Source organism: Rhamphochromis sp. 'chilingali' (genome assembly GCF_963969265.1).
Source record: "Rhamphochromis sp. 'chilingali' genome assembly, chromosome: 19".
NCBI lineage: Eukaryota > Metazoa > Chordata > Actinopteri > Cichliformes > Cichlidae > Rhamphochromis > Rhamphochromis sp. 'chilingali'.
Genome location: NC_137946.1, coordinates 28,222,173 through 28,249,737, shown reverse-complemented (window position 1 = coordinate 28,249,737; position 27,565 = coordinate 28,222,173). Strand labels below are relative to the sequence as shown.

Sequence of the window (27,565 nt, the reverse complement as noted above, 5' to 3'; positions counted from 1 at the left end):
ACTGTCACACTATTGACTATTTTATGTATTTTATGACTATTGCTCCTTTTGTCTTTTTTTGCGAGGTGACCTTGGGATTTTGAAAGGCGCCTTCAAATAAAATGTATTATTATAGTTATTATTATTACTAATTATTCCATCTCCAGCTTAAGTCACTTTCTCTTAAACAGGAAAGGCTTCTGAATCAGCACAGATGAGCATACAGATACTTCACAACTTCTCCCAAAATTCAGAAGTTCTTTATCAGAGAGTTTGGGAGCTCTCTGAAGATCCCCAGTATTAGACTGCACAGCTGCAAATATTTGGTGGTCTGGTTTGTGTTTATGCATTCACTTGCCGACCAAAAGATCACCGGATCAATAGCAGCCAGACACACAGATCCTCGTATCTCTTACATAATAAAGCATGAAAGTCCACTTAAAGCTCAGAGCCACATAAAGCTGCTCGTCACCATCGTAAACGCTGCTGAGATAAAATAATCTCTCGTGTCATGAGAGTGAGGGTCAGAGGAGTTCGTTGCGGCTGTGAACTTTAGCACCACTCTTCTAAAACGGCACACTGAGATAATCTGTAACCACGTCAGCAGGAGGAAGCTTGTTTACAAACCATCGAGCACGTGCCGCTCTGTCAACCAAGCAGCAGGTCTAAAGGAACGCCGTGCATTCGTTTAACAGGCTGAGGGGCCGAAGGTCACATGTTTGTCATCTGTTCTGCGCTGACGATGATCCACGCTGAGGAAAAACGGAGACGCTGGTGTTGGGCATTTGTTTGGAGAGTGTGAGACGCCTGAGGAAGAGGAGGAGGCGGCGGAGGAAAGGACACAAAGGTCGTGTTGTGTAACCAGCACCATGTGAGCCATGGTTGAGGGGGTGGGGGGATTTTATTGGATCTCTGTTTCTGATAATCCAAACCTCAGAGAGAGGAGATTAACCGTCACTTGGTTGTGTGTTTCACTGATGAAAAGACCCCAAATGACACATTTACTGTATGTATGATATATAAACTACACTACACACATTCTAGGCAGATTTTGTTTGGCTAGTCTTTGTATTTATCCTCAAATTGGATCTAAATGACTACAATTCCTCATCCGAGGACCCACGAATGTCTGCATGGAAACTTCCCTGCCACCTTCCAATAAAAACACAGCATTTAACATTTTTCAGACATATTTTTAATCAAAATACTGCATTTAAATTACAACATTATAGAAAACCACTATACATTTTGTTCACAGACAAATGTTTTTAACCACATTCTTATTTAAAATAATTATCCCAGTTTTACAATCAGAAACTGGCACTGTAGAAGTTTTTTAAGATCAATTGTCTTTACGCACAGAAACTTCAGATTCAGTGTTGTGCCCCAAAAATAAAACACCAAAGTCCCACCAGCACCACATACAGTATAATTCTAGCACCTGAACCTTTAAATACAGTAAACTACCAGACAGACGCGTTAACGAGCCAAACGTGAGATTAAACCAATAAAAGATCAAAGGTTTAGTCACCCAAAACCAACCATCACCATTAGCATGTCCTACAACTGAGGTCCAGTTTTCTTTAACATGCTACATGAAGTAGAAAAGCAAGACATCTGAAGGTTTAAGGCTTTGAAAACATGGTTAATAAAACCAAACATCTGCAGTCCTTTTCTCCAACAACACCCAGTTTGGCAATAAGAGTGAATTAAACACTTTTATAATGTTGTTTTATGGCATTTGGAGATTGTACGTGGCTGCATGTGTCTTAAATTCTTTCTGCTGCTCTCTTATTAACGAGAGATTGCCACAGCTGATCCATACACAGAATAACCTTCCAGGCACAACCTCAAATGGATTGGAGTCTTCTTCTGGTCTCGAACCGGGGATCTTTCTTCACACCTCTGAAAACATGTCCTGATATCAGTGATATCAAGCTTAAGAAAAGCTTGGAATGTGGCTCCCGCAATCCAGAACAGACCCAGGCTATTGTACTCCTAATGGCGTGCCAAACCAAAATAAATGGAAGGGTCGTGCAAGCCGGATCCATCCGCTGTGGTGACGCTCATGGGAAATAAGGGAGCAGCATCAATAATTAAAGTCATGAATCTACCAGACTTCATAGAGAAAAAGATACATTTTAGTAGGTGCACCATCACACCTACTTGTTTGCATATTAACCACTTAGCTGCTTGTGCTCTGTCCGTATTTTTAAAATCTGTGCGCTTCTGTTGTTCTTCAGCTTCGTCACATGTGCGATGACATAAGCACAAATATACATTCAGCTTAATAGTGCATACATTCATCGTTGTTGTGCTTATGACAATTTTCACGTTATTTTTTGGCAATACTTTAAATATTTGTGCTTAAATCTTAAGACTAAGATTCATGAAAATAACTATTGATAAAAATGGCACTAACCGTGCATATCCAGGGCTGTTTTCCTGTTAAATGTAGGGCAACTAGAAAATTTATGCTTTTTGGTAGCTGCAGTGGTATTATAGCTAACATTTAATTGCACATGAAGAAAGAAGAATTAAGATTTTAGGTCAACCTTAAGCCACAGAATGCATATGTTATTTTTAACATTTAAAATAGTGTTTTAACAGCAGGTTTGAGCCTCTGTATGAAGCACATTTGTCATCTTTTAGTGAGAAACTGAAGCCACTTTTGTGTTCTGATTAGCTGCCATCTTTCTAACAGTGTATTTGACATCTTAGCTGACATTTGCTGTTCAGTGACAGTAAAAGTGCGTTTTACCCTGACAGTACCCACACATTACAGTGTGTATTGTTTTTTTATGTGTTCACAGACATTTTGAAGGTGAGGCAACCCTGCAGTGCAGCATTAATAACAAAAGAAAAACAAAAGCTGGCTGTGCTGCTGTTATCCGTTAAGACATGAGGAATAAAACAGGCACGGCTTTTCCCCCTCGCACCTACTGGGTCTTCTTTTTCTGGATGGCAGGAACGTCCAGCCCAACGGTACTCCCACCAAACAGGAAAGGGATGATCTTCTCAAACAGCAGGATGCAGCTCACCACGCCTGCACACACACGTTAGACACAGGAAGTTATTTTGGTAACAACAAGCAGACATATGTCAGGTATGAGTCGTGCATTTAAATGACAGGCCAAGCTTCTTTATTTAGAGGACAGTCATCCTAATCGAACCATGGAGTAGCTTGTAGAGCAGGTCGGTCCTGAGCGCTTAGTCAGTTATCTTATTTGCCGAGAGTTAGAAAAGACAACAAATACCACACTCACATCTAAAAGTGGACATGAGATCATAAAGAGTGGACTCCAGTCTGCTGCTTACCTAAAACTGGTCCCAGCCAGTACACAAAACAGTACTCCAGGTAGGTGTGGCCGCTGCAGGGGAACTGAACTGAGAAGGCCAATACTGGGTTGAAAACGGCTCCGGAAATCTCTCCACCTGCACAAAACAAAAGATGGAAGAATAATTAATTTACTTTATGGGCATGGAACCATCTACACTTTTAACCCACATGCTGAGGAGGGTAAATATGCATGCTTGCTGCATTTAATAATTGCACTTTTGCAAGAACAAAGGCTGACAGGATGGTTTAAATTCTGGATTTAGTAGGATTGTGATCAGTATTAGATCTTGATTTCTTGTGGGTCTATGTTGTGGTTCCCAGGACAGTACAATGTTTCTGACAGAAACCATGGCAGGGTGATTGCCAGTATTCATGTGCAGGATTGTTCTTAACATTAAAAAAAAAAAAGAAAAAAAAAGAAAAAAAGTTTTCCGGGTCTGTGCGGTGTACGGGGCACAAACTGTGACCCTTTCTATTTAAAGGGGGTTTCATTTACTTGTTTAGACTTGTGAAGAGTAGGAAGTGCCCCTCATTAACACACCTGCATAAACTGCTGCCGTTACAACAGCAGCGATGAAGTGCACCTGGAGTCTTTCGTCCAGTTTGTGGACGTGCATGCAGGCAGCCTGGAAAACGAAGGCGCAGGCCAGCTCCACCACCGCGGCCTCCAGCAGCGTCCCGCCTAGGGGATCGAAGCACCTGAAGTCAGTGCTCTGGTGCTGCAGGTGAATGTCGGAGAGACCCTGCGACCACACGGAGGCGACATAGGACTGCGAGGCGACGGCAGCTGCGAATTGGAGCATAATGAGGAAGCCGGCCGCTCTTAAGCTGCGGGTCCCGCGGCACACACTCTCTAGAGCCGCGGTGGGGTTACAGGTCGCGTCCTGGAAAGTTACCAAGTGGACAAGAGTCACCGTGTAGGTGAGAGCCAGGCCGTAACTGAGCTCCAGGTGGGCCGAGTCTCCCAGCAGTTTGAGTTCATGCGTGCAGCAGCAGAGCTGGAATGTGGACGCCGCCTCCAGCAGGTAAATCCGGTAATCTCTCGGGAACACACGCGCTGCGGAGCGGATCAGCTCGCTGAGGAGCACCGAAACCCCCAGCACCGCTACGGAAACCCACAGGTAGGTCATCTCCCGGCTCTTCACTGCCCCACACGGTCTGACCTCAATGCATAAGCCGCTCCTCGTGACGGGGGCAACTTTCAGGACTTATCTGTCAGAGTAAAGTCTACTTGATCCACGCTGCTGCGTCAAGGCGCACGGATTGAGACCGCCTTCAAAATAAAAGTGGGGATTTGAATGCCTGATAATTAAAAGTATTTAGAGTCAAAATACTTAAGTGCCAGCGAGACACCGCTTTGTTCCACATGTTCAGTCAGAATATAAGCATGAAAAAAAAACTCCATAGAGGTGTAATATGTTTTCGTGGTAAAAAGAAATAGATAAATCCACAGTGACTTTAAAGGCCAACTACTAAAAGTGGGCAATAAATGGGGAGCTGCAGTGATTGGCGGGATTACTCACAGCAAGCATCCTTATTAAACCGGTTACAAGAGTCAGCCTGAGGGCACTTTCTCTTTCAGTTTGTAATTCGATGTTTTACAACACGCAGTTCTAATTTACTGTATTATTCTTTAAAAAAAAAAAAAAATCTAAACAAAGGAAAACCGGCACATACCTGTGACAGCATTAAAATCTGTATAATGTAATGTAAATGCAAAAAAAAAAAAAGGGGTAAAAGCACAAAAACACAGAATATTAATTATAAACATTGTAAAACATGACTGATCTCTGTATCGAGTCTGTTTTCACCGAGTCTCTCTTTAGATATGATGCAGTCACCATTTCTCCCATTCAAAGCTCAAACGTGGGGACAGTCCTCTTCTTTTGCTGCTGTAACTTTCTATGCAGTTCATGTTCCTGCTGATCACACCACACATGCCTGTAAAGGCACATAGTTCCATGCTCTTTCTGTAAGAAATGCTTTTCCAATATGTGGCGAGGTTTTGTACAAAACCAGAAAAATGAGTCAAATTACCAGCAGCAGATTTAGTTTTAGTTAACTATACTCACACACTGCTCTGGCTTCCTTCAACAGCCCAAAGACACGAATGTTAGCTTAACTGGTGATTCTAAATTGGCCCTAGACGTGAATGTGAGTGGGAACGGTCTCTTTGTTGGCCTTTAGATGGACTTTTGCAAGTCAGAATTTTTGGATTAATAATGACATTAAATGTCCACCACTTTGGAGGGCCCCGAGTGCCAAAACGAATTAAATAAACGTATAATTACATATTTAATAAAATGCGTCAAATTACAATGGGAAATTGATTAAATATATAATTATGATTCAATTTAATTAAATATTTCCAGTTTTAATTGATACATTTAATTAACAATGTATTTGTTCATGTTGGCACTCATAGTCCTCTGTAACTACGAACTGGTCTGTTCCTTATAGCGCTTGGTTCCATTTCTGTCTACAAAGTGTTAAATAACAAATAACAAAACAAAAAACAGGCATGATTTCATCCACTAACAGGCAGGGTGGAGTTACTTCAGCTGACACAGTTAAAGGTGGGGTGCACCCCAGACCTGCTGACTATTAATTTTCCTGTTTGGCCTCGAGTTATTTTTAGTGTCCCATAGGAACCCATGCTTTATTTTGAAAAGTCAAATCAGGAATGGGGAGGTAAATATTTTGAAGGGCTTAACATTTGACCTCGCTACCAGTGAGAAGTTCAGGCAGAGGCATCGGAAATCAGACAGTTCATTGAAAACCTGTTCTGACAGGTTTTAAACATCATGCAGGTGTGTGCACATGAACTGTAGCAGGAGAAAGGCATTGGAGCACCTTTCATACACCCTGTGCTAATATCCAGGGTGCAGTGGTGGTGATCCTCTACATGTAGAGGGGGGAGTTCCATGTTTTATGGATATGGTGTTACTGTGTAAGAGAGAAGTTTTCAACAGTCATGAAAACTGGTTTTCTGTTTGCACAGCATCCTTTGACCTATATTAACTGGCCACTTTAGTTGGTATACCACGCTAGTGCCTGACAGACTCAGCAACGTTCTTTGAAACACACACAGATTCATCAGGTGAACATGCACGATGTTAATCTCCTGTTCCCCATCCAAACAGGTCAGTTCTGATCCTACCATCCAAAAGTCACAGCAGAAATGGAGGCCCATCAGATCAGGCAACATTTTTTGTCCAGTGTCGGTGAACTTGCCTTTGAGCTTTTCTTTTTGCTGGCGTGGTCTTCTGCCGCTGTAGCCCCTCTGCTTCAAGGTTCTACATGTTGTGCATTCAGACTGTTGTCTTTCTATTGGCTCAAAGTGGTCTGGCCATTGCCCAGAGAGCTGCCACTCACTGGATAAATGCCAAGCATATCAGCAGGTTCTGAAATACTCAGACCAGCCTGCCACGTGTAGTCACCTTTCTGCCCCATTCTGATGCTTAGATTGAATTTCAGTAGGTCCTCTTGACCATGTCTATGTAAGACTTGCATAGATGAGATTTAAGTAATAATTCTATCCAGCTGTGCTTATTTCTGCTTCAAGGAGTGAATGGGTTAAATGCAGAGAGGAATTTCCCCACGGGGATCAATAAATAAAGTATACATTATCAATATTTGCCCCCAGTGTTCCCAAAAACACTGGATAATTGCTCCAGGTGGCTGCAGTTACGCTAATGCAATATAAAAATGGAGTACACTGACATTGAGATGTAAGATTTGCATAATAAGTAATAATTCAGACAGACAGTAATAATATACCGTCTGTCTACATCCCTCTATCCTTTCTCCAGCTCACGTGGTGAGCTGCCCCCTTGTGGAACTTTGTCCACCCAACAATTTTTAAAGAATTAGTTTGGTCCATTGTTTATCAGCAGCCTCCTAAATCCCGCTCTGAATTCTCAAAGTTCTGAAATCTGCTTTCATCTGATCTTACATTTAATCTAATTCTTCTAATTGTGCAGCTCTTGATAATGTGGCCTCCTTAAAATCCAAATTTGCTCCAGTCGTTCTTTTACCTTGGATCAATGATCATATTTGTCATCATAGATGAGAGAGCAGAAAAGCTGAACCTAGATGGAAAAAACCTCCATGTGGGCTACCAGCACACAAAGTAGTTATTAACCTCGTTCAACTGACTTAAAAGATGCAAGAATATCCCGTTTCTCTAGCTTGATTAGCAATAATAGGCACAACCATCAGTTCCTGTTTAACACCATCGACAGGGTCTGGTGTTGATGATCATTTATGTAGGTTTATTCAACATGCCAAGTATTTGTCTTTCTGTGCAAGAAAAGCCTACACACAGTGTGATACAATTTTCTATATGCATTCAATAATGTGAGAAAATTAATATCAGAAGTTCCCTTCGGGTGCTGCAGTGTCTTTAGAGTCCAAAGGCATGCAAGTTGCCTGAAGTATACATTTTCTAATGGTGCATCAAAAATACATTTCAACCAGGGATGCGGAGTTATTATCTATCATCTGGGTGCATGCCAGATTACTTAAAAACAGCCACTGTCATCTGTTAACTTAAAAGAAAAAGCATTGACTACAGGCCCATTTCCAAACTTCTAATAATTTTTAAAATCCTCAAAAGCTGTGGCCCATCAGTTACTTGGAGTGGTTGAGGGCAAAAACACATTTTCATATATATTCCAGTCAAATCATTGATCATACCATTCACTCTGACAGACTGGAGTTGGATTGGTTTCTCTGACACTTCTTTAAAAAGACGTTTCATCATATTTATCAAATATTTCAGAAATCATATTAATAAATGGATGGCCTCATCAGTGACCCTCGGGGATGAATTTCTGGACACATTCTTTGTATGCATTTCTTACATTACTATGCAGACAATATGCAGTTATTCTTTTCTGTTAAGACACAGATTAGATTACTGACACTAGATTACTGCAGCTCATGTTAAACTGAACAAAGCACCAATTACCTGATTTCATCTGGTTCTGCTGGACTCCTGACTAGTAGCTGGAAATCTGTTTCCATTTTGCATATTAAATGTTATACGTGACTCCCTGCGATCCATAAGATCATTTTATTGTTTATACATGCAGATTGTTTTATACATGATTTTTTTTTAAATTGTCTAATTATATTTTTTGTCCTTACCATTTTTCTAACTGGTTCTTAATGGTTTTGAAAATGCATTTTATTTTATTTTATATCAGAATCAACCTTTTGGGGCTTAAGGTTAGGACTGATTTTTAATTGAGATGCTGTGGTATGATCCAAAAACCCGTAACTCATCCGATCAAGAGATCCAAACAATTGAACGTATTTTAGTTTGATGGGCAGCAACAATGAATGCCTGGAGGAAGTTTGCAGTGTTGGACATCAAATAGACTTTAATGACCAGTTTCCCTGCATTTGACATTTGCATCCTCACGTGTCGCTCCCTCACATGATGTCTGTAAAAGCTCAGGCCTGCAGTACAGAAGTGCTATTACCATGGTGGGATTAGTTGGGCCGCTGCTGCTTTGGTCTGGAATGTAAAATGAGCTATTCCATCCATTAATTACTGTTTGATTAGCATTTCAGCGATGGAAAGAAAATGAACTTTGACTTAAAAAAAAAATCTGCTAAGTAACATCTCATCAACCTCCGCTTTACATTATATAAAGGCTGAACTCAAGCTGCTTTACACTCTTACATTTTCTTTATGTTAAATTGAACTAGACTATTTCTACCATTGTCCTTCACATGCTGCTGCTTGTGATCTGCCTGACTTGGCATTTCCTATTTGTGCAGAATTTGTTAATATTTACAAAGTCTGTCCGGCAGCTGCAGTGGGAGTCTGCCCACCCAGTGGGAATAAAAGTTCAAGCAAAACAAGATGAACTACTAGACATTTATTCTGTTTATGGTGTAAAAGCAGCTATTTATCTGCTTTAAGAGGTTCATGTAAACAAAGCTCTATCTGCGGGTGTACAGGGTGGCCCATTTATATGGATACACCGTAATAACATGGGAATGGTTGGTGATATTAAAGTCCTGTTTGTGGCACATGAGTATATGTGAGGGGGCAAACTCCTCAAGATGGGTGGTGACCATGGTGACCATTTAGAAGTCGGCCATCTTGGATACAACTTTTGTTTTTTTTCCAATAGGAAGAGGGCCATGTGACACATCAAACTTATTGGTAATGTCACAAGAAAAACAATGGTGTGCTTGGTTTCAACGTAACTTTATTCTTTCATGAGTTATTTACAAGTTTCTCTTTGTTCACAGCCATTGACATGTCGAAGAGGTTAACACGTGAGGAGCGGATCGAAATTGTGTTGATATCTGGTGAACGCAGTAACCGGGTCATTGCAGCAGATTTCAATGCAAGACACCCTACGAGACCACCCATCTCCCATACTACAGTTAGCAAACTGCTTGCTAAGTTCCGTGAAACTGGTTCAGTGTTGGATTTGCCAAATGTGGACGCAAGAAAACTGTCACTAATGAAGAAAAACATCAGTGGCTGTCCTAGCTTCATTCAGCAAGAGCCCACAGTGTAGCACTCGCCGCATGTCACTGGAGAGTGGCATTAGTCGAACATCCCTTTGGCGGATATTAGCTACTCACAAATGGCACCCTTACAAACTCCAGCTACTGCAGCATCTCAACGAGGATGACCCAGATTGGCGCACAGAATTTGCAGAACGGGCAAAACAAAAATTGGAACAGGACCCTCAGTTCACGCAGAAGATTTTGTTCAGTGATGAGGCAAACTTTTATGTGAATGGTGACGTTAACAAACAAAAACACCACTATTGGTCTGACACTAACCCACATTGGATGGATCCCTCCAAGACTGTTGGACCAACAAAAGTGATGGTTTGGTGTGGTATATGGGGTACGACAATAGTGGGTCCATTCTTCATCAATGGAAACTTCAAGGCCACTGGATATTTGAAATTGCTACATGATGATGTGTTTCCCTCTTTATGCACTGAAGCTGGCACGTTCCCTGAGTTTTTCCAGCAAGATGGTGCACCACCACATTATGGGTGCCAGGTCCGAGCATTCCTAGATGAACAGTTTCCTGGAAAGTGGATTGGTGGTCGTGGGCCAGTTGAATGGCCCCCAAGCTCCCCCGATCTGACCCCCTTAGACTTTTATCTTTGGCACCTGAAACTACGGATACTGGATGCCTGTGCTGGCATTTCTCCTGCGGTGTTGCTATCAGTGTGTGAAGAGTGGGAGAAGAGGGTTGCATTGACAATCCAACACAATGGGCAGCACATTGAACACATTTTATAAGTGGTCAGAAGCTTGTAAATAACTCATGAAAGAATAAAGTTACGTTGAAACCAAGCACACCATTGTTTTTCTTGTGACATTACCAATAAGTTTGATGTGTCACATGGCCCTCTTCCTATTGAAAAAACAAAAGTTGTATCCAAGATGGCCGACTTCTAAATGGCCACCATGGTCACCACCCATCTTGAGGAGTTTGCCCCCTCACATATACTAATGTGCCACAAACAGGACTTTAATATCACCAACCATTCCCATGTTATTACGGTGTATCCATATAAATGGCCCACCCTGTAGATGTTAGTGAAGGAATCACTTTGTTTGGGCTTTAACTTCACTTGATATTCAGAAAGCAGAGTTCCTGTCTGGACCGGAGAGATGACACATTAGCCATTCAGGGGGCGGAAGAGCATGAGATGGAAAGCATGACCAGACTCGGGGGTGCACTGCAATCCGATGAAAACTCTGTACAGACTGTTAACTGTGTCATTAGGAAAAAATGAATCCGGATGATTCAGGATGATTTTTTTCCCCTTTTCTGCTCTCGTATTCAGAATGCATTCACCCCTTAGTTGTGCTGCTGAAGGACTCTCCTCTTGTCACTCCCCTAGTGTTTTTATGCCATCTATTTGTCATTAAATTTTTCTCTTCTCTCTCTCGTGAGGTCTGTGCTCTTTTCCTCTTCTTTACCTTCACCTCCAGATGGAGCAGATCCTGACCCTCACTGAACTTGCTGCTCAAAGATCATCTATTGTTCACTTAATAAAACTAAAGCACCTTAAAGCAACTGCTATGAACGTATGCAAAATCAATATAATTGAATTTCTACAGGTTTGCAAACAGATGACCAGCTATACAGATATTCCAAGACTGTTCATTGATATTGGAAAGGAAAAAAACATGCTCACCTAAATTTTTCTTCTGTTTGTTAATATTTTGTCGTTTATTGTAAGGAGGAGGTGGTTCAGAGGAAGCGGGAGCTTGTTACCATCATGGGCTCATCTGATCAGAATGAGAATGAAGTCATCAATCACTTACAGGTTTCTCATTTAACTGAATAATCAGTATTGAAGGACACACATGGACTGCTAACTCTGAAAAGAAACAAAATTTGATGTAAGTCATTCATTAAATTAGAATAATACGTGAACTGAGGAGACCCAAACAAAAACTCACCTCAGCTGACACCCATGTGGGAAAGGAGGAGTGAAAGTGAGCTGTAGGTGAGTGCAGTCCTTATATAATGTGTGACAGGTGAGTGCAATTAAGGGCAAGCACCAGACCCAATCAAGTGTGAGGAAAAGAAACAAGGTGAATTTGGTGAAGTGAGTGAGTGCGCTGAAAGGTGAGTCTTTACAACATTTATCATGGTTTCCTCATTTTTTTTTCATATAATGTAAAACAAGCTGATTATTTGTACAGTTTTATGTATAAAATACTTAAACAATAAATAGTGGGTTTGTCTTTCTTGAGACCCCCATCTCTGACATGAAACTGGATGAATCACCTAAATTATAGTGGATAGTAGATGTTTTCATACCAGTAACATTGCTAGCCGGAGTAGCCTGGGATGGACTCGGATTGATCTTTCAGTGACCTGTGAAATTAAAGATTTATACATGTGTCTCTTAGGCAGTATCATTAGAAGTCACAGCATACATTTTCACTTCTATGCAGAGTGACACTAAAAAACTATTTCATGCATTTATGACTTCTAGGCTGGACTACTGTAATTTGTTATTATCAGGATGCCCTAAAAACTCCCTGAAAAGCTTTCAGTTGGTCCAAAATGCTGCAGCAAGAGCACTGACAGGGACTAGAAAGAGAGAGCATATTTCTCCTATATCGGCTTCTCTTCATTGGTTTCCAGTTAAATCCAAAATAGAATTGAAAATCCTGATCCTCACATACAAGTTCTTGAATCATCAGGTGCCGTCTTATCTTAATGACCTTGTAGTACTGTATCACCCCATTAGGACACTTCGCTCTCAGACTGCTGGTTTGCTTGTGGGTCCTAGAACAGACACATCTCTACTTTTAAGGCTAGGCTTAAAACTTTACTTTTTGACAAAGCTTATAGTTGGGGGTGCATCAGGTGACCCCAAATCCTCACTTATGCTGCAATGGGCTTAGACTGCTAGGGACTTCCCATGATGCACTGGGTGTTTCTCCTGTCACCCGTTTTCACTCACTATGTGTTTATACACCTCTCTGCATTTTATTATGAGTTATTATGAAACTATGGCTCTCTTCCACAGCATGTCTTTGTCCTGTGTTCCTCCCCTCAACCCCAACCAGTCTCACCTGATTCTGCTGGAGGTTTCTTCCCACTTTCGCCTAAGTGCTTGGTCACAGCGGGTTGTCTGATTGATGGGGTTTCCTGTTTTCTCTGTGTTACTGTTGGGTCCTCACAATATTAAGCGCCTTGAGGCGACTGTTGTTGTGATTTGACGCAAAATAGAATTGAGTTCCTTTACAATAACTGCCCAAATAAATGTTTAGAAATAGTTCATTCATTTATTTCTTTATCTATTCGCTTATGGGACCCGTGTATTTTAAAGCCCGCCTGCAAACCAAGCTTTCCTTGGGATGACGACGACGATGATGATGGTCGCAGTGTCTTTCCACGACTGCGGCAACAGGTGGCGGTGGATGACACAGAGGTGCAGGACATCAACAGCAGTAAAGCAGAGGAACAGTTACAATCTTCTCATTTCCGTGTTAATTTCAAAATAAAGCCGCTCTGTTGCCTCATACTTGCAAATATTTACTAAATATTCTCGATACATATAAAATCTCGCTATGGAGTGTAAATAAAAGCTAAATGGCGAAAAAATAATGCACAAGATTGTATAAAACCGGTAAAATCCTACTGCAGACGTGTGTGCCTGTATTTTTGAAGGCAGGGCCTTTCCCCTGGTCCCCGTGTTAGTAATTCCCGCTGACTTGACCCGTTTTCCGAGGCCACCTGCTCCGGACGACTGCACACTGCGGCTTCTTCTCTGCCGTTTACCCGGAGGGAGAACCGGCCTGGAGGTAGGAGATCTGTCCTTACGACATAACAAAAAACAGGCTGAAGTGGAAGCTGCACAGTGTTTTTGTAACGATCCGCTGCTCGCTTGAGCTCTGAACAGGTCCTCAGGTGCCGTTCTTTGTTTTATGGAGCGTTCATCACCAGAGTGCGTTAAATAAATGTACAATTTTAATATTTTCATGCTGGTTTGCGAACGCGCTTAGTGTGTTTTACTCATTTAGCACTTTTTATGATGAAATAGTCTAAATCTTTAATTCGGCCACGATACAACACACGAAGGAAATTGTTAAGTGAATCAAAAAAGTGAGATTTGAGTCTGATTAAAAGTTTGCAAGATTTACCATAATCCCAGATTGGTTGTCTTTAGTTTCGTGATGACTGGTGGATATTTTGTCATGTCATGTTTTATGATTTCCAGGAAGTGGACCCATGACAATCTGCCATGAAATGCCAGTGATGCTGAAATCAGGAAACAATTGTTTCTTTTTTTAAATACTTGAATCAGTTTCATCTGTCTTCACTTTATTTCAGTCAATACACAAGCGCACTATAAGTAAATCTGTCTTAAAGGGGGGAAACACAACTAGTGAGACTTTCTTTGTTCTCCTGTAGTGATAATGACCCATTTGAGTATCATATGTGAAGAAGCCTGCCAGTGATGGACAAAACCGACCAGTGAGCTGTGTAACTTTAGCTTTCTGGGAGCTGAGCCCAGAGGAGTTAGACGGTTTCTCAGTGTTATCCTATTAAAAAAAAAAAAAAAAAAAAAAAACCCCAAACAAACCACAAAACAAAAAGACAGTAAATAATAGCTCAGGTTTAGCTTGCACACATTGTATGCCACAATATACCCTAAAAGTGATGCTTTAGTAGCTATTGGACAATTTCAATGCAAATTTAAGACCCTTTTAGCCTCTGTTTTATACCTGTTTTACTTGATTTGCCTCTTTTCTGATGTTTTAGCTTGGATTTGAATTTGTCTGGTTGTCTTAGTCGATTTTTCTTATTTCTGTGTGCGTTGGAGCAGGATGGAGGCTGTGGCAGTGTGTGTATGAGCCATGGCGTCTACATTGTCGCAGTGGTTTCGTAGCCTTCGTGTGAAGTTGCTGCAACGTTATGAGCACCAGCCTTTCGTGTCATGTTTGGCTGGTTTGTACGGCTGCCAGTGGAAACACTACAAGAGGAGTCAGCCTGAGGGCTGCTGCTGCAACAAGGTCAGGAAGCAGCAACACAAGAGCCACTTCTGCTCCAGCCAAAGTCATCTGTTTATTATCATTGGAATTAATGAATCATACTGTGGTTAAGTTTACAGGAGTTTCAGTGTTTTGGTTTTTTTTTATTTTAAGTTCTAGTGTTCCTACCAAATTTAAAGTCCAGGGAAACTGAATGTTTTGGAATTTATTTTTTAAAGATTGAATATAAGAAATCAGCACAGAACTCTAGGCCCTATACGTAAGTCGTCTCTGTGGCCCCCTTTCCTTTCTTGAGTCATTCAGTGCTCTGAAAAAGCATGTACCTCCTTCCTGTTCTCTTATTTTTTGTTTTGCATGTTTGCACCCTTACATGTTTCAGATCATCAAATTTTAATATTAGACAAAGATAACTGGAGTAAATAGAAAATTCAGGTTTAGGGAAAAAAGCTCTCTTAATCCACAAAGGCTCAAATATATACATACACTCACATATTTGAATAAGTGGTCCTGAAGGTTCAACAGTGTCCTTTAAGCCCTATTAACTTCTAATTGGTGATCATGATTGACTACAGTTGGTAGTTGTGAGCATAAAAAGGATTTGTTTGACAGCACTCAATGGATTGATGAATACTCAAAATAATAGGGAGCTGCAAGAAAATATGAGATCTGGAAGAAGATCCAAACTGTGATCTTCAAATGGGAGTAAACTGGTTAGGATGTTCAGGAACCACCAGGGCCCATCCCTGTCATGGGCTTTTGAACCTGAGAATACTGTAGCAAGTGTCAAGCATGGTGGCGGTAGCATCATGCTTGGGGACTGTGCAGTGGTTGGAATAGTGAACCTCCAAATTCTTCACTTTCACTTCAAATCAACAACCAACAGGACATTGATCCCAAACGCACAACAAAACTATTTTTGGAAGGGATAAAGCCGGATGGAACAGCCTTCCCAGAGACCCGACCTCAACCCTTTTGAAATTTTGTGGACTATGTCTAAAAGCCAGGTCTGTGCAACAAATTCAAATGAACTCAAAAGAGTTGTCAAATATTTACCCAAAATTGTGCCAGAAACTTGTTGATGGATATCAAAAGGATCTAGTCGAGGTACAACTTGCTAATGGACATTTAACCAAATATTAGTAGGAGTCTATGTGTATGTTTGAGCTGGTATATATACTTTTGACTCTGTGGGTTAGAGGAACACACTCAAAAATTGAAACCTGTGCACCCAATTCTTTTTCTAAAGCCATCTAAAGTTGAGATGCTGTGTTTGGAAAGAGAGGAGTAAAAGCACTCAAAATATGCTGAAAAAAAATGCTGAATAATTAAATTTAGAGACACATGTGGTCAGCAACATGAATTTTATCGTCAAACCAAACAGCAAACAGGAAAAAAAACACTAATAAATCGTTGTGGGAGAATATAAGTCAGCTACAGTTGGAGGAAGATGAAACAAATCAATAAAAGGAAATGAGGTAAGGGTGATGTTGATTCTTTGTTTTGTTTTCTGCAGTTATTGATTTCAGTATTTGCATTTCTACAACTGTAAAAGTCACCAAATGAGAAATAATTTTCAGACATTACAGTTAAACAACTTCATTTCGCTTTTTTATTGTGCTGATGCTGAACAGAGCTGTCGGTTGGAGCTCCTCTGTCTCTGTAAAACTCAGAGGAAGTCTTAAAATGCCACGGAAACAGAGCAGTAAACAGTGCGGGGGGCTGGATTTAACTCGGGGAATAACAAAAACAAATTTCTCTCATTGTTTTGTCTCCTCTGTCATCAGTTGGAGGGTGCTAGCTTTGCTGTGCTTGTGGCGGCTTTCTGCTTGACGCTGCTGTTCCTCTACTTCTGGGGACAAGCCAAGAATGACTACAATGACTTTGACTGGTGGGTGGAGCGACTCCTGCACTTATAGTACTGTCGTAGGTAAACATAGAGCTGTTCACATTAATCTGCTGCAGGAATCATTGGTGCTAAATTTACGTTCATATGTCTTTGTTGACTGAACATGTAACAAACGTTTTTCTGCCTTCATGTCTGTTGTGCTTCCTCTCATTTGGCTGAAGGTTTAACTTCGGGAACCTGGGCTTCTGGTTCCCGTGGTCTGTGGTGCTGCTGGCTGTCGCTGTGGTCTTCTTCACCTACGTCACAGTGCTTGTGGTGAGACACAAACGCTGCATTGGCTTTTCATCTCTCATCTCGATTTCTTCTACTTGTCTTTTTAGCTGACTGGATAATTTATCCAAGTGGTGTCAACTTTTTACTGTTGCTTTTTTTGTCTTATTTTGTAGTGTTTTTGGAAAGTTTTTTTTAGAAAAAAGTCTTATTTATTTTTTTTAACCACAAATTGTTCATTTAAGTTCTCTTTTATATTTTATTGATACAACAGCATTAAAATAGGAACCTCAATCACTTTTAGTAATTTCCTTTCAAACACAAATTTGAAGCAACTGATCGATTGTTTAAAACCCGAAAAATGAAAGCAAACACTTAAATATTGTATATATTTAATCCACCATCACTGAAATTATCTTGTAACTTGTAACTGCAATTGTTCGCGCCAGCAGCCGCCCAGATTTGAAACATTCACATTCTGTTCACTTCCTCATCCTCAGGCCCTGCACCGACTATACAGGGAGAGAGAATAATTAGCACTCTGGGTGTACCACTCACCCCAGCTGATGCCATGCCCTTAACCATCCTACCCTATCTCTCTCCCACAAATCATACCCTCCCCCCACCATAAGTGGATTCATGGGAAATCGATTGATCTGCAGCCCCGCAGCAGTTTTATGCTGGTGTTTTCACTCATTTCTGGGCTACTTTGACATTTTGACACCTTTGCTTTGCTGCAGAGTTATGCAAGAGATCAATTTATTATTGCTCTCATAAATATGCAGGAAAAGCTGGGAGGCTGTTAGTCATTAAGAGTGGAAACATGGGAACCAGTAAGCCTGCCAGTAAGCCCTGTTCGTAGTACAAAAATACACCTATCAACATTTCTGCACGCTTCTGAGGTCACTAATCGCTCCTGTTTGGGATTTGCATATTTTCCCAGTACTTTGAATTCTCCAGGTAGACCAGCTTCCTCCTGCAGTCCAAAGGCACGCTCATGAAATCAGTCATAAATCGGCCACAGGCCAGTGAAACTGTGGTTATCAGTCTTTCCGTGAGGTAGTCTAGTTATGTCATGCAACTTGCCTTTCTTTTTTCTTACCCAACAATCAGTCCCTGGTTTTGCCGGAGACCTCCTCCTGTTAGCAGGGAGCTCCTCCCCACTGTAACCATAAAGGGCTTCTGCAGGGTCTTTAACATACAACATAAAGCTGCTCGAGACAGCTGCTGTGAAGTGGTAGATTAGAAAGCAAGTGCGTAAATGGTTCCAACATATAACTCCAAACTGATGTAACACTTTCTTCATCTGCAGATGAAATACATGTTAGTTTCAAAATTTAAGTGGGTGTTTGTAAATTTAAAAGAAACAAGATTCACTGTTTGTGTGTTTACTAAATCGACGAGCTCATGAGAACCTGGCCAGATCATAAGTGTGAAAGCAGTTTTACAAAGGCAATGAGAGGTCAGGTTTTTATATAAACTCTGCTCTGGCTGCTTTAAACTTTGCCAAGCGCCGCCCTTATGCATTCATGTGACGTTCCTGTGTGCAAGAGGAGTTTTATGTGCTCATCTTTTAACCCATAACCATGCCCACTATGTTATGTTGTTATCTTATGTCCTTTCCTGTTTCGTGTGCTACAGGAACGTTACAGTTAATGATAAAAATAGTGCAGAACCAGAACACAAAGAGCACAAAACAGGCTTGTCTGAGCACAAAAGTCAGTTTTATTATGGGAATTTTAAAGCCAGTACAGAAATGCAAGCCCTTTGGTGAATGCATTTATTAACTATATCTCACATAGACTTTGAACTATTCCTCAGACTAGCTCAGGCTTTGCCCAGAAAGTCTCATCATCTCTTCCCAAGTTTATTTTGTCTGTACTTTTCTGTCTCTGCAGCTGCTGGCTGTGTGCTTGCTGTCAGAGGGCCAGAAGCTTTATTTACACTGGAGCCACAAGGTAACTCAGTGATGTGTCTCATAGTTTTTATGGAATGTCGGGTCAATGCAGTGTCACTGGAACTGGTCAGCAGCTTTTTCATAGATTTTTGTTTGCAGACTTCAAATACAATTCTGAGCTCAGACATGAATTTCTGCAGAGTAATTATGGTGGATAATTACTGTCAGTCTTAAAGGGACTTTTCTTTATTTTCTCTGTTAATTTTACTAAAGTGGTCATAGGCAATAGTTCTTCAGGCTTTCTGAAGGTCTTTCAAAATTCTTCTTTGAACGCTGGCTGACCTGACATTTTCACAGGGATTTCATTTATTTTTTGTTAAGCCACTTAACATGGACCTATGAATCATTCAAGCACAGTAAAATCACCTAACATATGGGGATGATCTAGTATCTACACATAAAAGAACCGATTTTAAATGATATCTTTTAACACTTTGTTACTAGCAGCCTGTGGCAAAAGCATATTATTTGTGTCCCCATTACTTTACCTGGATCTATGAAAAATTCCAAAGATAAAATAGTTTCCGTGTCTGAAAGTCTTTTCCTTAAGAAGTAGGAAAAAGAGAGAGAGAAATCTGGACCTTCGGTTGATTCATCGACTGCTCATTGAAGTCTATCAGAAAAAGTCTCAGTGGAAAGATGGCCGTAACGAAGCCGTTCTTAAGGAAGGTTAAAAAGGCTGAGATATGCCACATTACACAAGAGCTGGACTGAAAATTAGTGGCAACAGGTCTGATGGAGATACATTTTTGCTTCAAATCGTCAGTAAGTACAGAGGAGGTCAGGATAGAGAGACAACAGCGAGTGTCTTCAGCTATATTTAAAACACAGTGGATGCTCGGTCATGGTTTAGGCTGCATTTGACCATAGTGGTGTTTGGGACCTTTTCAAAACCAGTGGAAAACACCATCAGATTCTAATCCACCATGAAAAACCATCTGAAAAAACACACTGCTAGTGCAGTAAAAACATACTTGGATAGAAAAACACACAGTGGAAAACTATACTATCCATGTTTGTTGTTCTCCTTATATTCACCCAGACATCATCCTTAAAATTGACCTGCTAATTCTTTTCTCTGAGCTTATTAGGATGTTTTATTCACTGGATGCTAAAGAAAAAAATCACCAGAATGAATCAATTCTAGTCAGTGTCGCCAAATGAAGATGTTTTCTATCCATATGAAACATTTTTCATGTTTCTACACGTTGACACTGTTTTTTGCAGATCGGGATCCTGGTGAGCCTGACGGTCTCCGTCATCGCCATGGCCGTCTTGTCCAACCTGTGGAGTAAAGAATGGAGGACGCTGCTGCTGTCCTTCCAGGTGACGCTCTTCTTCTCCTCCTTAACGTAACTTTTTCTGTGTGTCTATGATTTCCACTTCTCGTGTTAGATTTAACTAGTTTTTTTTTTCCCTCTTGTTCATGACCAGGTAACAGCACCTTTCTTACATGTGGGCGGAGTCTTACTGATGACATCACTGGCTTGGCCTGTTGCTTTGCATTTCTTTCGCATGAAAAGCACGGGTGAGTCTCAGACATGCTTTTAAAATATTTGGTTTTATTCTGATATATGAAAAGATGATAAACATAAAAACTCATATTTAAAGTAAATTGAAAAATAAGTTTTCAAGAAACACAAGAAAAGCACAATATGGGCAAAATACACTCAGCAGACACTTTCTTAGGTACAACTGATCAACTAACCAATTACATTAGAGCAACTCAGTGCATTTAGGCATGTAAAGGTGCTTAAGTGACTTTGAGTATTTCAGGAACTGATGGTCTTACTGGGATTTTCCAACTCATCCAAACGACCTCACAACACTTTCTTCTCACCTATATATCCACGAACTGTGAAGCAGGTTAGAAAAATACTGAGGGGAAAAACACACACACACACAGATTCCTTCATTTATTAGTTAGGAGCAGTTGTTTTTAATTTCTTTCTCTTCGTGTTTATGCTTTATATTGTGTGTTTGTGTTTTAGTACGGCGAGGCCTGATCATGGCCGTGTACCTGACCGTCCTGTTGTCCCTCTACTTGATTCCCCTCGGGTTGTATTCTCCTTGTATCAAAGAGAAGGGAACCCTGGGCCCTGCACCGGCTCTCATTGGCCACAGAGGAGCCCCTATGGTGAGCAAAAACACAGTACACAGTCCTGTACACTAAAGTGAGAGAGCAGCAGTATTTCAATTGTCCTAGTGTCACATGTGACAAAGTAAAACAGAGAATTTTTCTTTCTTTGTAACAGAAATAAGCAGATTTTGATTTTCTTTTCTTAAACAAACAGTTACTGTTCATGAGAGGAAAGGATTTTTTACATGCTGTTGTAAAACCTTTTGGTCTGTAAAAGAGTTTTAAGCCTGAATGTGACACAACATAAATGAGTGTAATGTGAAATATGTTCTTGGGCACCGCTCAGGCCCTGAACTGACACAAAAACAAAGGGAAGCTCACATCCTTCGTGTGTTTTGTTCAGAGCTGAGAGAAAGTCCCCCGCATGCACTGACTGCTACTGCAAGTTGCTGTTCTCTGTTGATCTCATTCTGCAGCTCGCTCCAGAAAACACCCTGATGTCCTTTGAGAAGGCGGTGGAGGCTGGGTGTGACAGTCTGGAGACGGATGTCACCATCAGGTCAGCGAGGAGCTCTCTGCGAAAGCATGTGTGTTCAATTATGGTACAATGGCCCTGAGAGCCCAGTGCAATGCAGCCTAAACAGTATTTAGAAAACATGCTGCAAAGTGACAAAGCAATCACATGTCAGCAGCTTACTTTTTCACATAATCACTGCACAGTCTCAGTTATTGTAAAACACTTTCAAAACTCTGAGCAGAGCACCCTGGGCTTTATTATGCAAACGGCGTCTTATTGACTTTGTTCTGTGTGATTTTTGTTCTGTATTTATTGCTCATTTAGTAACTGTTATGTAAAGTGTATATTTTGAATAACTTGTTCAGCACTTCGGTCAGCTGGGGTTATTTAAAATGTCCTATAGAAACAAACGTGGCTTTAAAACCGCAACCAAATACGCAGATGCTGCAGAATCAACAGTGGGCGTGGCCAACGACTGTCTCGATTGATCATGTGACCAAACATTTGTGGATGTCTTGCCATCTTGTTTCACTTCCTGTTAATTGTGGTGTTTTTTCTGCTGATGACTGATCTGATTTCAGATTAACGTTACAAAATGTGAACTTCTAATTGCAACAGCTGCAACAATGAACCACAGTCTTCTTTATCTAATAGTATAACATTTCTGATTCCTGCAGCGTTGGCTCTATTACTTTTGGTTCTTTTTGTGGCGGACACTTTTCTACCACATGGTATTTAATTATGTGTAAAATACAGTCAGATCCAGTGACATTTTTTGTAGTTTTGCTTCTCTAAACCAGCTCAGATTTAAAACCATTCAAGACTGTTTAATGCTTAGATCCATTTTGAAACGCAGTCCTCCATTTTTGCAATTGGACAGTTGACTGATACGCAGTATCATGGGTGAGAGCTGTTCTCGTCCTTTTAGGGAGATAAAAGATCTGAAGTAGATTCCAAATCTGGTATATTTTCACTGGTACATTCAATATGAGATCCAAAGAGATACTGCCAACGGTTGCTCCTGACTGAGCCTGGTTCTGCCGGAGGTTTCTTCCTGTTAAAAGGGAGCTTTTCCTTCCCACCGTCGCCAAAGTGCTTGCTCGTAGGGGGTCATCTGATTGTTGGGGTTTTCTATGTATTATTGGTCTTTACCTTACAATATAAAGAACCTTTAGGCAACTTTTTTAATTGATTTGGACGTCACTCATTAATAAACTACTGTTATGAGTGTTATCCCTTACATTTACAAAAAATATTGTTTATTAAAGTCGAGTATAAAGAATAAGAATCAAAGTATCCAATAAATCTAATGATAATCGACTTTTTGAGGAATTCATTGGCATTTTAAATTCCCCAAGTTTGTGTAATCGTGAATGTAAAGTATTGATAAAAGAATTTGAGCATTTGAGCCAGTAGCTCTCTACATACATGCTCACTGAAGACCAAGCACTTAGCCAGGTCTCAGTGAACCCTATTAAACTTTAAATACAATAACTTTTCAGGCAAGCTGACTTTTCTGTTTCTGAAAAGCTCCCTGCCCCATTTAGAGTCTCATACTGTTGTCCTGTCCTTGTAGTTTTGATGGAGTGCCTTTTCTGATGCATGACTACACTCTGCAGCGGACGACCAACATCCATGAAGTTTTCCCAAACCGGACCAATACTCCAGCTGCCAGGTTTACCTGGAACGAGCTGGAGAGCCTGAACGCTGGGGACTGGTTCCTGTCTGTGAGTCTGCCATTTAATGACCTTTCCCATGATAGTCATAGCTATTCTCTGATGTTTGAAAAATGTAACCAAAGAAAAAAAGCTCTAAAAAAGTAAGGAAGAATTATTGATTTTATTCACTGCATGTTTGAGGGGTCAGCTAATAACCTCTCTGATATTCTTTTACCTGCTGTTTGCCGTAGATGGGCTCAGAGCACAGCTGCTAATCTTTTCTATTCAAATAAGCCATTTGAAGTGTTTTGAGCATGTCTACCTGACACACTGGGGCAAACTCAGGGCATGTTGGAGAGATTGCATCACTTGGTTGGCCTGGAAATGCGTCCCAGAAGAGGGTTAGAGCGGGAGGAGGTAGCTGGGGAGAGAGAACCCTGGCCCAGACTAGAATAAGTGGCAGAAAATGGATGTACGGATGTAATGAAATGCTAAAAAAGAAAAAAAAGATTGTTTGTTTACTATATTCGAGGTTTAAGAGTGTTACTATAACTACAGGAGGGAGTTGAGCATGTTTGGACACAAATGAATTCCTCATGACAACAGCCAAAAATGGGGGAAAAAAAAATCAGCTGGCCAATGAAAAGCATATCACATGTCATATGAAATCACTGTATTGATTGGTTATTGATGGTCACCCCCTGCAGCACAACCCATTTGGCACGGCTGGCTCTCTGAACGCAGACGACCGACAGCGAGCTGGAAACCAGTCGGTCTGTAGCCTGCAGGCCTTCCTCCAGCTGGCAGCTCAGACGGGCAAACTCGTGATCTTCGACCTCTATCGGCCACCCAGAGATCACCCTTTCAGAGACACCTGGATCCAGCGCACGCTCGAGGTCATCCAGAACGAATCATCCATCCATTCCTCACAGGTGAGGCTTATTTATTTCTCTATCACCAGACTCCACTGTGAAATGTTGTAATTTAGCATTTTACCGTTTGAAAAGAGTAAAGAGTGCAGTTACTGTGAGTGAGTAGTAGGTAACACTGCTTGCGTGCCATATCTAGGTGCTTTGGCTGCCATCAAATCTCAGAGCTCTGGTCCAGGAACTCGATCCTGAGCTCCAGCAGACTTCAGGCAGTCGGCTCCCTCTAGAGGAGCTCCAGGGTAACCACATCGTCAAACTCAACCTGGACTACACTTCCATGTCTGCTGAGCTCATCAGGTAACACAAGTGTGTGTGTGTGTGTGTGTGTGTGTGTGTGTGTGTGTGTGTCTATACTGTCCTCCTCCTTAGTTTAGAAATATTCATGACTTTCTCCTCTCCTGTATGTAGGGAGTACACTGCAGTAAACATCACCACAAACTTGTATGTGATCAGCCAGCCGTGGCTCTACTCTCTAGCCTGGTGTGCTGGAGTGCATTCAGTCACCACTAACGCCCCCCAGCTGCTCAGCACCATCAGTTCCCCTTTGTTTATCATGGTAAGTTCAAGCAATGCGCTTCATGTCTGACATCAACCTGTTCTCTCTCTTTCTTACTGCAGATGCTTTTATTTTGAAACACCTGACCTAGTGATGATACCATATAGTTAGGAGTGGGGAGTAAGGGTACCAATTTTGAGGTAGTTTGGATGAGGTGCGGTTGTAGTATCATGTAGTGGGGCTTTACCTTTTATGGTCCAAGCTGCTGAAGCAACCTACCAAATCACATCAGTCATCCAGTATAATCAGGGATTAAACCAAACTCATAGTAACTCCTATTTAACCTTCAGTAGTCCAGTTTCTGGTTTTAATTATTATTTTACCCTATTCCTGCTTGTTTAATCGATTGCAATTTTTAGGTTCTAATAATTGTTCATGCATGCGTGTTTTAAAGTATCCTGCGGTTGAGTGTTTTGTTTTTTATCTGTAAAAACACAACGTACACCGTGTATATCGTGAGCTTGTGCTACATAAAGTTTTGCTTGCTTTTGTTGTTACATTTGTTTCTTATATCTGTTTTAATACATCATTTAGTCATCTAAAGCACTAAAACACATCTGTAGCATGCTAAATTATGTTATAATACACATTGTTACATATCATTGGGCAATTCTTTACCAGAGAGGTGTTGAAATCTTTTCAAGTGTGTTCTCGGCTTTGATTAACTCTTGATATTTCTTTTTATAGTACTACAGCCGGCAGGCCTCCTGGTCGATTAAGTGCTTGGTTACTTTAACTTGCAGCACCATCTTGTGGTAGAAATGAGTGCTACAAGCTTTATCAGGGAAGCTTTTAAACCATATTTAATCACAGGAATTTGCAGTAATTATCAAGATGATAAAAGGAATGATAAAATGAACTGTGGTTTTATCTGTTACCTTTTTATTATTGTTTCATGTGTGAAAGATATTAATATTCACCTGTTCACTTCCATACGGTCTCTTCTGATCTGCTTCTCAGAGTCCCGATGAGTACAAACTGATGTGGATTCTTACTGATCTGATGTCTTTTGTGCTGATCCTCCTTATCTTCTTCTTCCACAGGTGGAAAACACACACACACACGCACACACACCTACCTCGCATCCAATACATCCAACCTGTATTCTGATGTAATCGCGATGTTTCGCTCTCTATCAAGATGAAAATGTGTTTTCAGATGGAGAGAGAGAGAACTGGCCTTCTGCACGGGCAGCAGGATCAAGTTGGAAGGTGGCACTTACAGCAAATTTAAAAAGGGTAACTTACCATAAAATAAACGTCAGACTTAAAAAAAAAAAAAAAAAAAAAACTAGAAGAAAACTGGAGTCTAGATATGTGATGCACACAGACATTTTCATCTCTAGGCTAAATTAAAATCACCCCATTGAGAGTAAACAATGATTTTTTTTTCTGTACTTATATAAAGAATCTGGTGTTTAAAACCCCATAAATACATCAAATAAAGAATCAACTAAATGGAAATATAACCATCAGATTGGTTAAATTTCTCAATAAAAAATGAATTTGTCATGAACTATGCACTTTGTATTTATACATGTAGAAAATGTAATATAGTATATATTGGGAAATTGCCATTATAAGGTTGTTTACAGACTTAAACTGATTTATTTTCTTACAGTATAGGTTTTCACAAAGGTTTAATTATGAGATGAGGAAGTAGACGTACACTGTAATCAGTGCAAAACAAACAGGTCTAACATCTTATTTGCAATGCAAATGCAATGATTATAAATCAACAATTGTTTTTCACAGTTGCAAAACATTTTTGGGGAGTCCTGTGTTAATACAATGTGATGGAATTAGTGTGATTTGTGATTATTTCTCATCTACCTCCTGTAGTTTAAGGAGCTGGTTTGATGTTTCACTCTGAGGACTGAATTAGAGGACTGAAAATGTTAACAAGCAAAAAGAAAAAAGAAAAAAACACAACCAAGTGTGTGTGTATAATGTTTCCAGCTTGTGAAAAAAATGAGGATTTATATTTTTTTTCATGGGGGTGTTTGAACTTTTGGTCAGAAAAACCAAAACATCTAAGATGCCACCTTAAATTATAGAAAACTACTTTTACATTTTTAATTTATAGTTAATTTTATAGTTTAATACACCCTTTAATAACTCCATGACCTTTTCTATAGCATCTTTCATTCTATATGAAGTCAATCAGTACCTCCCATCTGATCCCCTCAGAATCAGCTGATTGTTTGTTTGTTTTTTTATGACAACTTTAGTATATTTAATGAAGCCACACAAACTTTTACCTTCATACTAAGAAAGTATTCCAAGAACACAAGGCTAGGTTGGACTCATTTTTTCAAACAAACAAACTGCAGATAAATCAATTCCCACTGCCACAATATGTGTATCATATCCTGAGAACCTGCCTCTTTGAAGCTAAAAGAGGACACCCAAAAACATGAGATATCATTGGAAAAACCAGCATGTCCTCTATAGAGCACATCATCAGGACTTATTAGGGTAGCTCAATTAAGTCAAAAGATATAGACCAAAAACAAATGTTCATTACAGCGGATATAAATGAATAGGACTCGTCTTATGAGGATATAAGTGCATAAAATTGCCATATGTAGCAACTTAACTTAAAAACTGAAAATTCATATATGCAAATGGAAGTTTCCAGAAGGATTTTTCTGGTCCAGGCTTTATGGGGCTAAAAACCCAACATTTTGACTTATGGACAGCTAATTTTTCTTTCTTCTGACTATATCTTCTCTCTCAGAGCTGAGTGATATCTGGTCGGTCTCCAGTGGGAACTCAGCAGCGGAAAGGATGCCCAGCCTGGCGGCTGTAACAGAGCACTATGTCTGCTGAGCCTTCGAAGCCCAATCACACACTGCCAACCTCGAAAAACTGTCTTAATGAATTAAAGTGTCTGAAACAATGCTTCACTCTTGATTTA

The 27,565-nt window shown here is 40.4% G+C and overlaps 2 protein-coding genes across 3 annotated transcripts; one reads left to right on the top strand and one right to left on the bottom strand.

Annotated features, from left to right (window-relative positions):
- Positions 1–1,151: 1,151 nt before the first annotated feature.
- LOC308387378 (aquaporin-11-like) lies at positions 1,152–7,123 on the bottom strand. The gene is made up of 3 exons (XM_080867379.1): positions 3,861–7,123; positions 3,298–3,414; positions 1,152–3,025 (listed from the first exon to the last, which is right to left on the bottom strand). Exons 1-3 carry the CDS (start codon positions 4,447–4,449, stop codon positions 2,919–2,921), a joined length of 813 nt encoding a protein of 270 aa, XP_080723505.1. The 5' UTR covers positions 4,450–7,123; the 3' UTR covers positions 1,152–2,918.
- LOC308387377 (glycerophosphodiester phosphodiesterase domain-containing protein 5-like) lies at positions 4,306–27,549 on the top strand. 2 transcript variants are annotated; one of them, XM_080867378.1, is made up of 16 exons: positions 4,306–4,440; positions 14,668–14,854; positions 16,618–16,721; positions 16,901–16,994; positions 18,848–18,907; positions 20,134–20,232; positions 20,341–20,434; positions 20,898–21,043; positions 21,463–21,545; positions 23,080–23,230; positions 23,869–24,093; positions 24,230–24,387; positions 24,499–24,646; positions 25,607–25,689; positions 25,805–25,884; positions 27,386–27,549. In XM_080867378.1, the coding sequence occupies exons 2-16, from the start codon at positions 14,699–14,701 to the stop codon at positions 27,475–27,477; spliced, it is 1,773 nt and encodes a 590-aa protein (XP_080723504.1). In that variant the 5' UTR covers positions 4,306–4,440; positions 14,668–14,698; the 3' UTR covers positions 27,478–27,549. The 2 variants fall into 2 exon arrangements, with proteins under 2 accessions (XP_080723504.1, XP_080723503.1); XM_080867377.1 differs by lacking the exon at positions 4,306–4,440 and adding an exon at positions 11,560–13,642.
- Positions 27,550–27,565: the final 16 nt, after the last annotated feature.

What these genes read in the sequence shown, in the direction of transcription:
- LOC308387378 (XM_080867379.1), bottom strand. Translation starts at nt 4,449, where the DNA reads ATGACCTACCTGTGGGTTTCCGTAGCGGTGCTGGGGGTTTCGGTGCTC. An exon ending in AACGGCAGCAGTTTATGCAG is followed by an intron (nt 3,415 to 3,860) that starts GTGTGTTAATGA and finishes TGTTTTGTGCAG; the next exon opens with GTGGAGAGATTTCCGGAGCC. An exon ending in CTGGCTGGGACCAGTTTTAG is followed by an intron (nt 3,026 to 3,297) that starts GTAAGCAGCAGA and finishes GTGTGTGTGCAG; the next exon opens with GCGTGGTGAGCTGCATCCTG.
- LOC308387377 (XM_080867378.1), top strand. Translation starts at nt 14,699, where the DNA reads ATGGCGTCTACATTGTCGCAGTGGTTTCGTAGCCTTCGTGTGAAGTTG. An exon ending in ATTTACACTGGAGCCACAAG is followed by an intron (nt 18,908 to 20,133) that starts GTAACTCAGTGA and finishes TGTTTTTTGCAG; the next exon opens with ATCGGGATCCTGGTGAGCCT. An exon ending in ATGTCTGCTGAGCTCATCAG is followed by an intron (nt 24,388 to 24,498) that starts GTAACACAAGTG and finishes TCCTGTATGTAG; the next exon opens with GGAGTACACTGCAGTAAACA.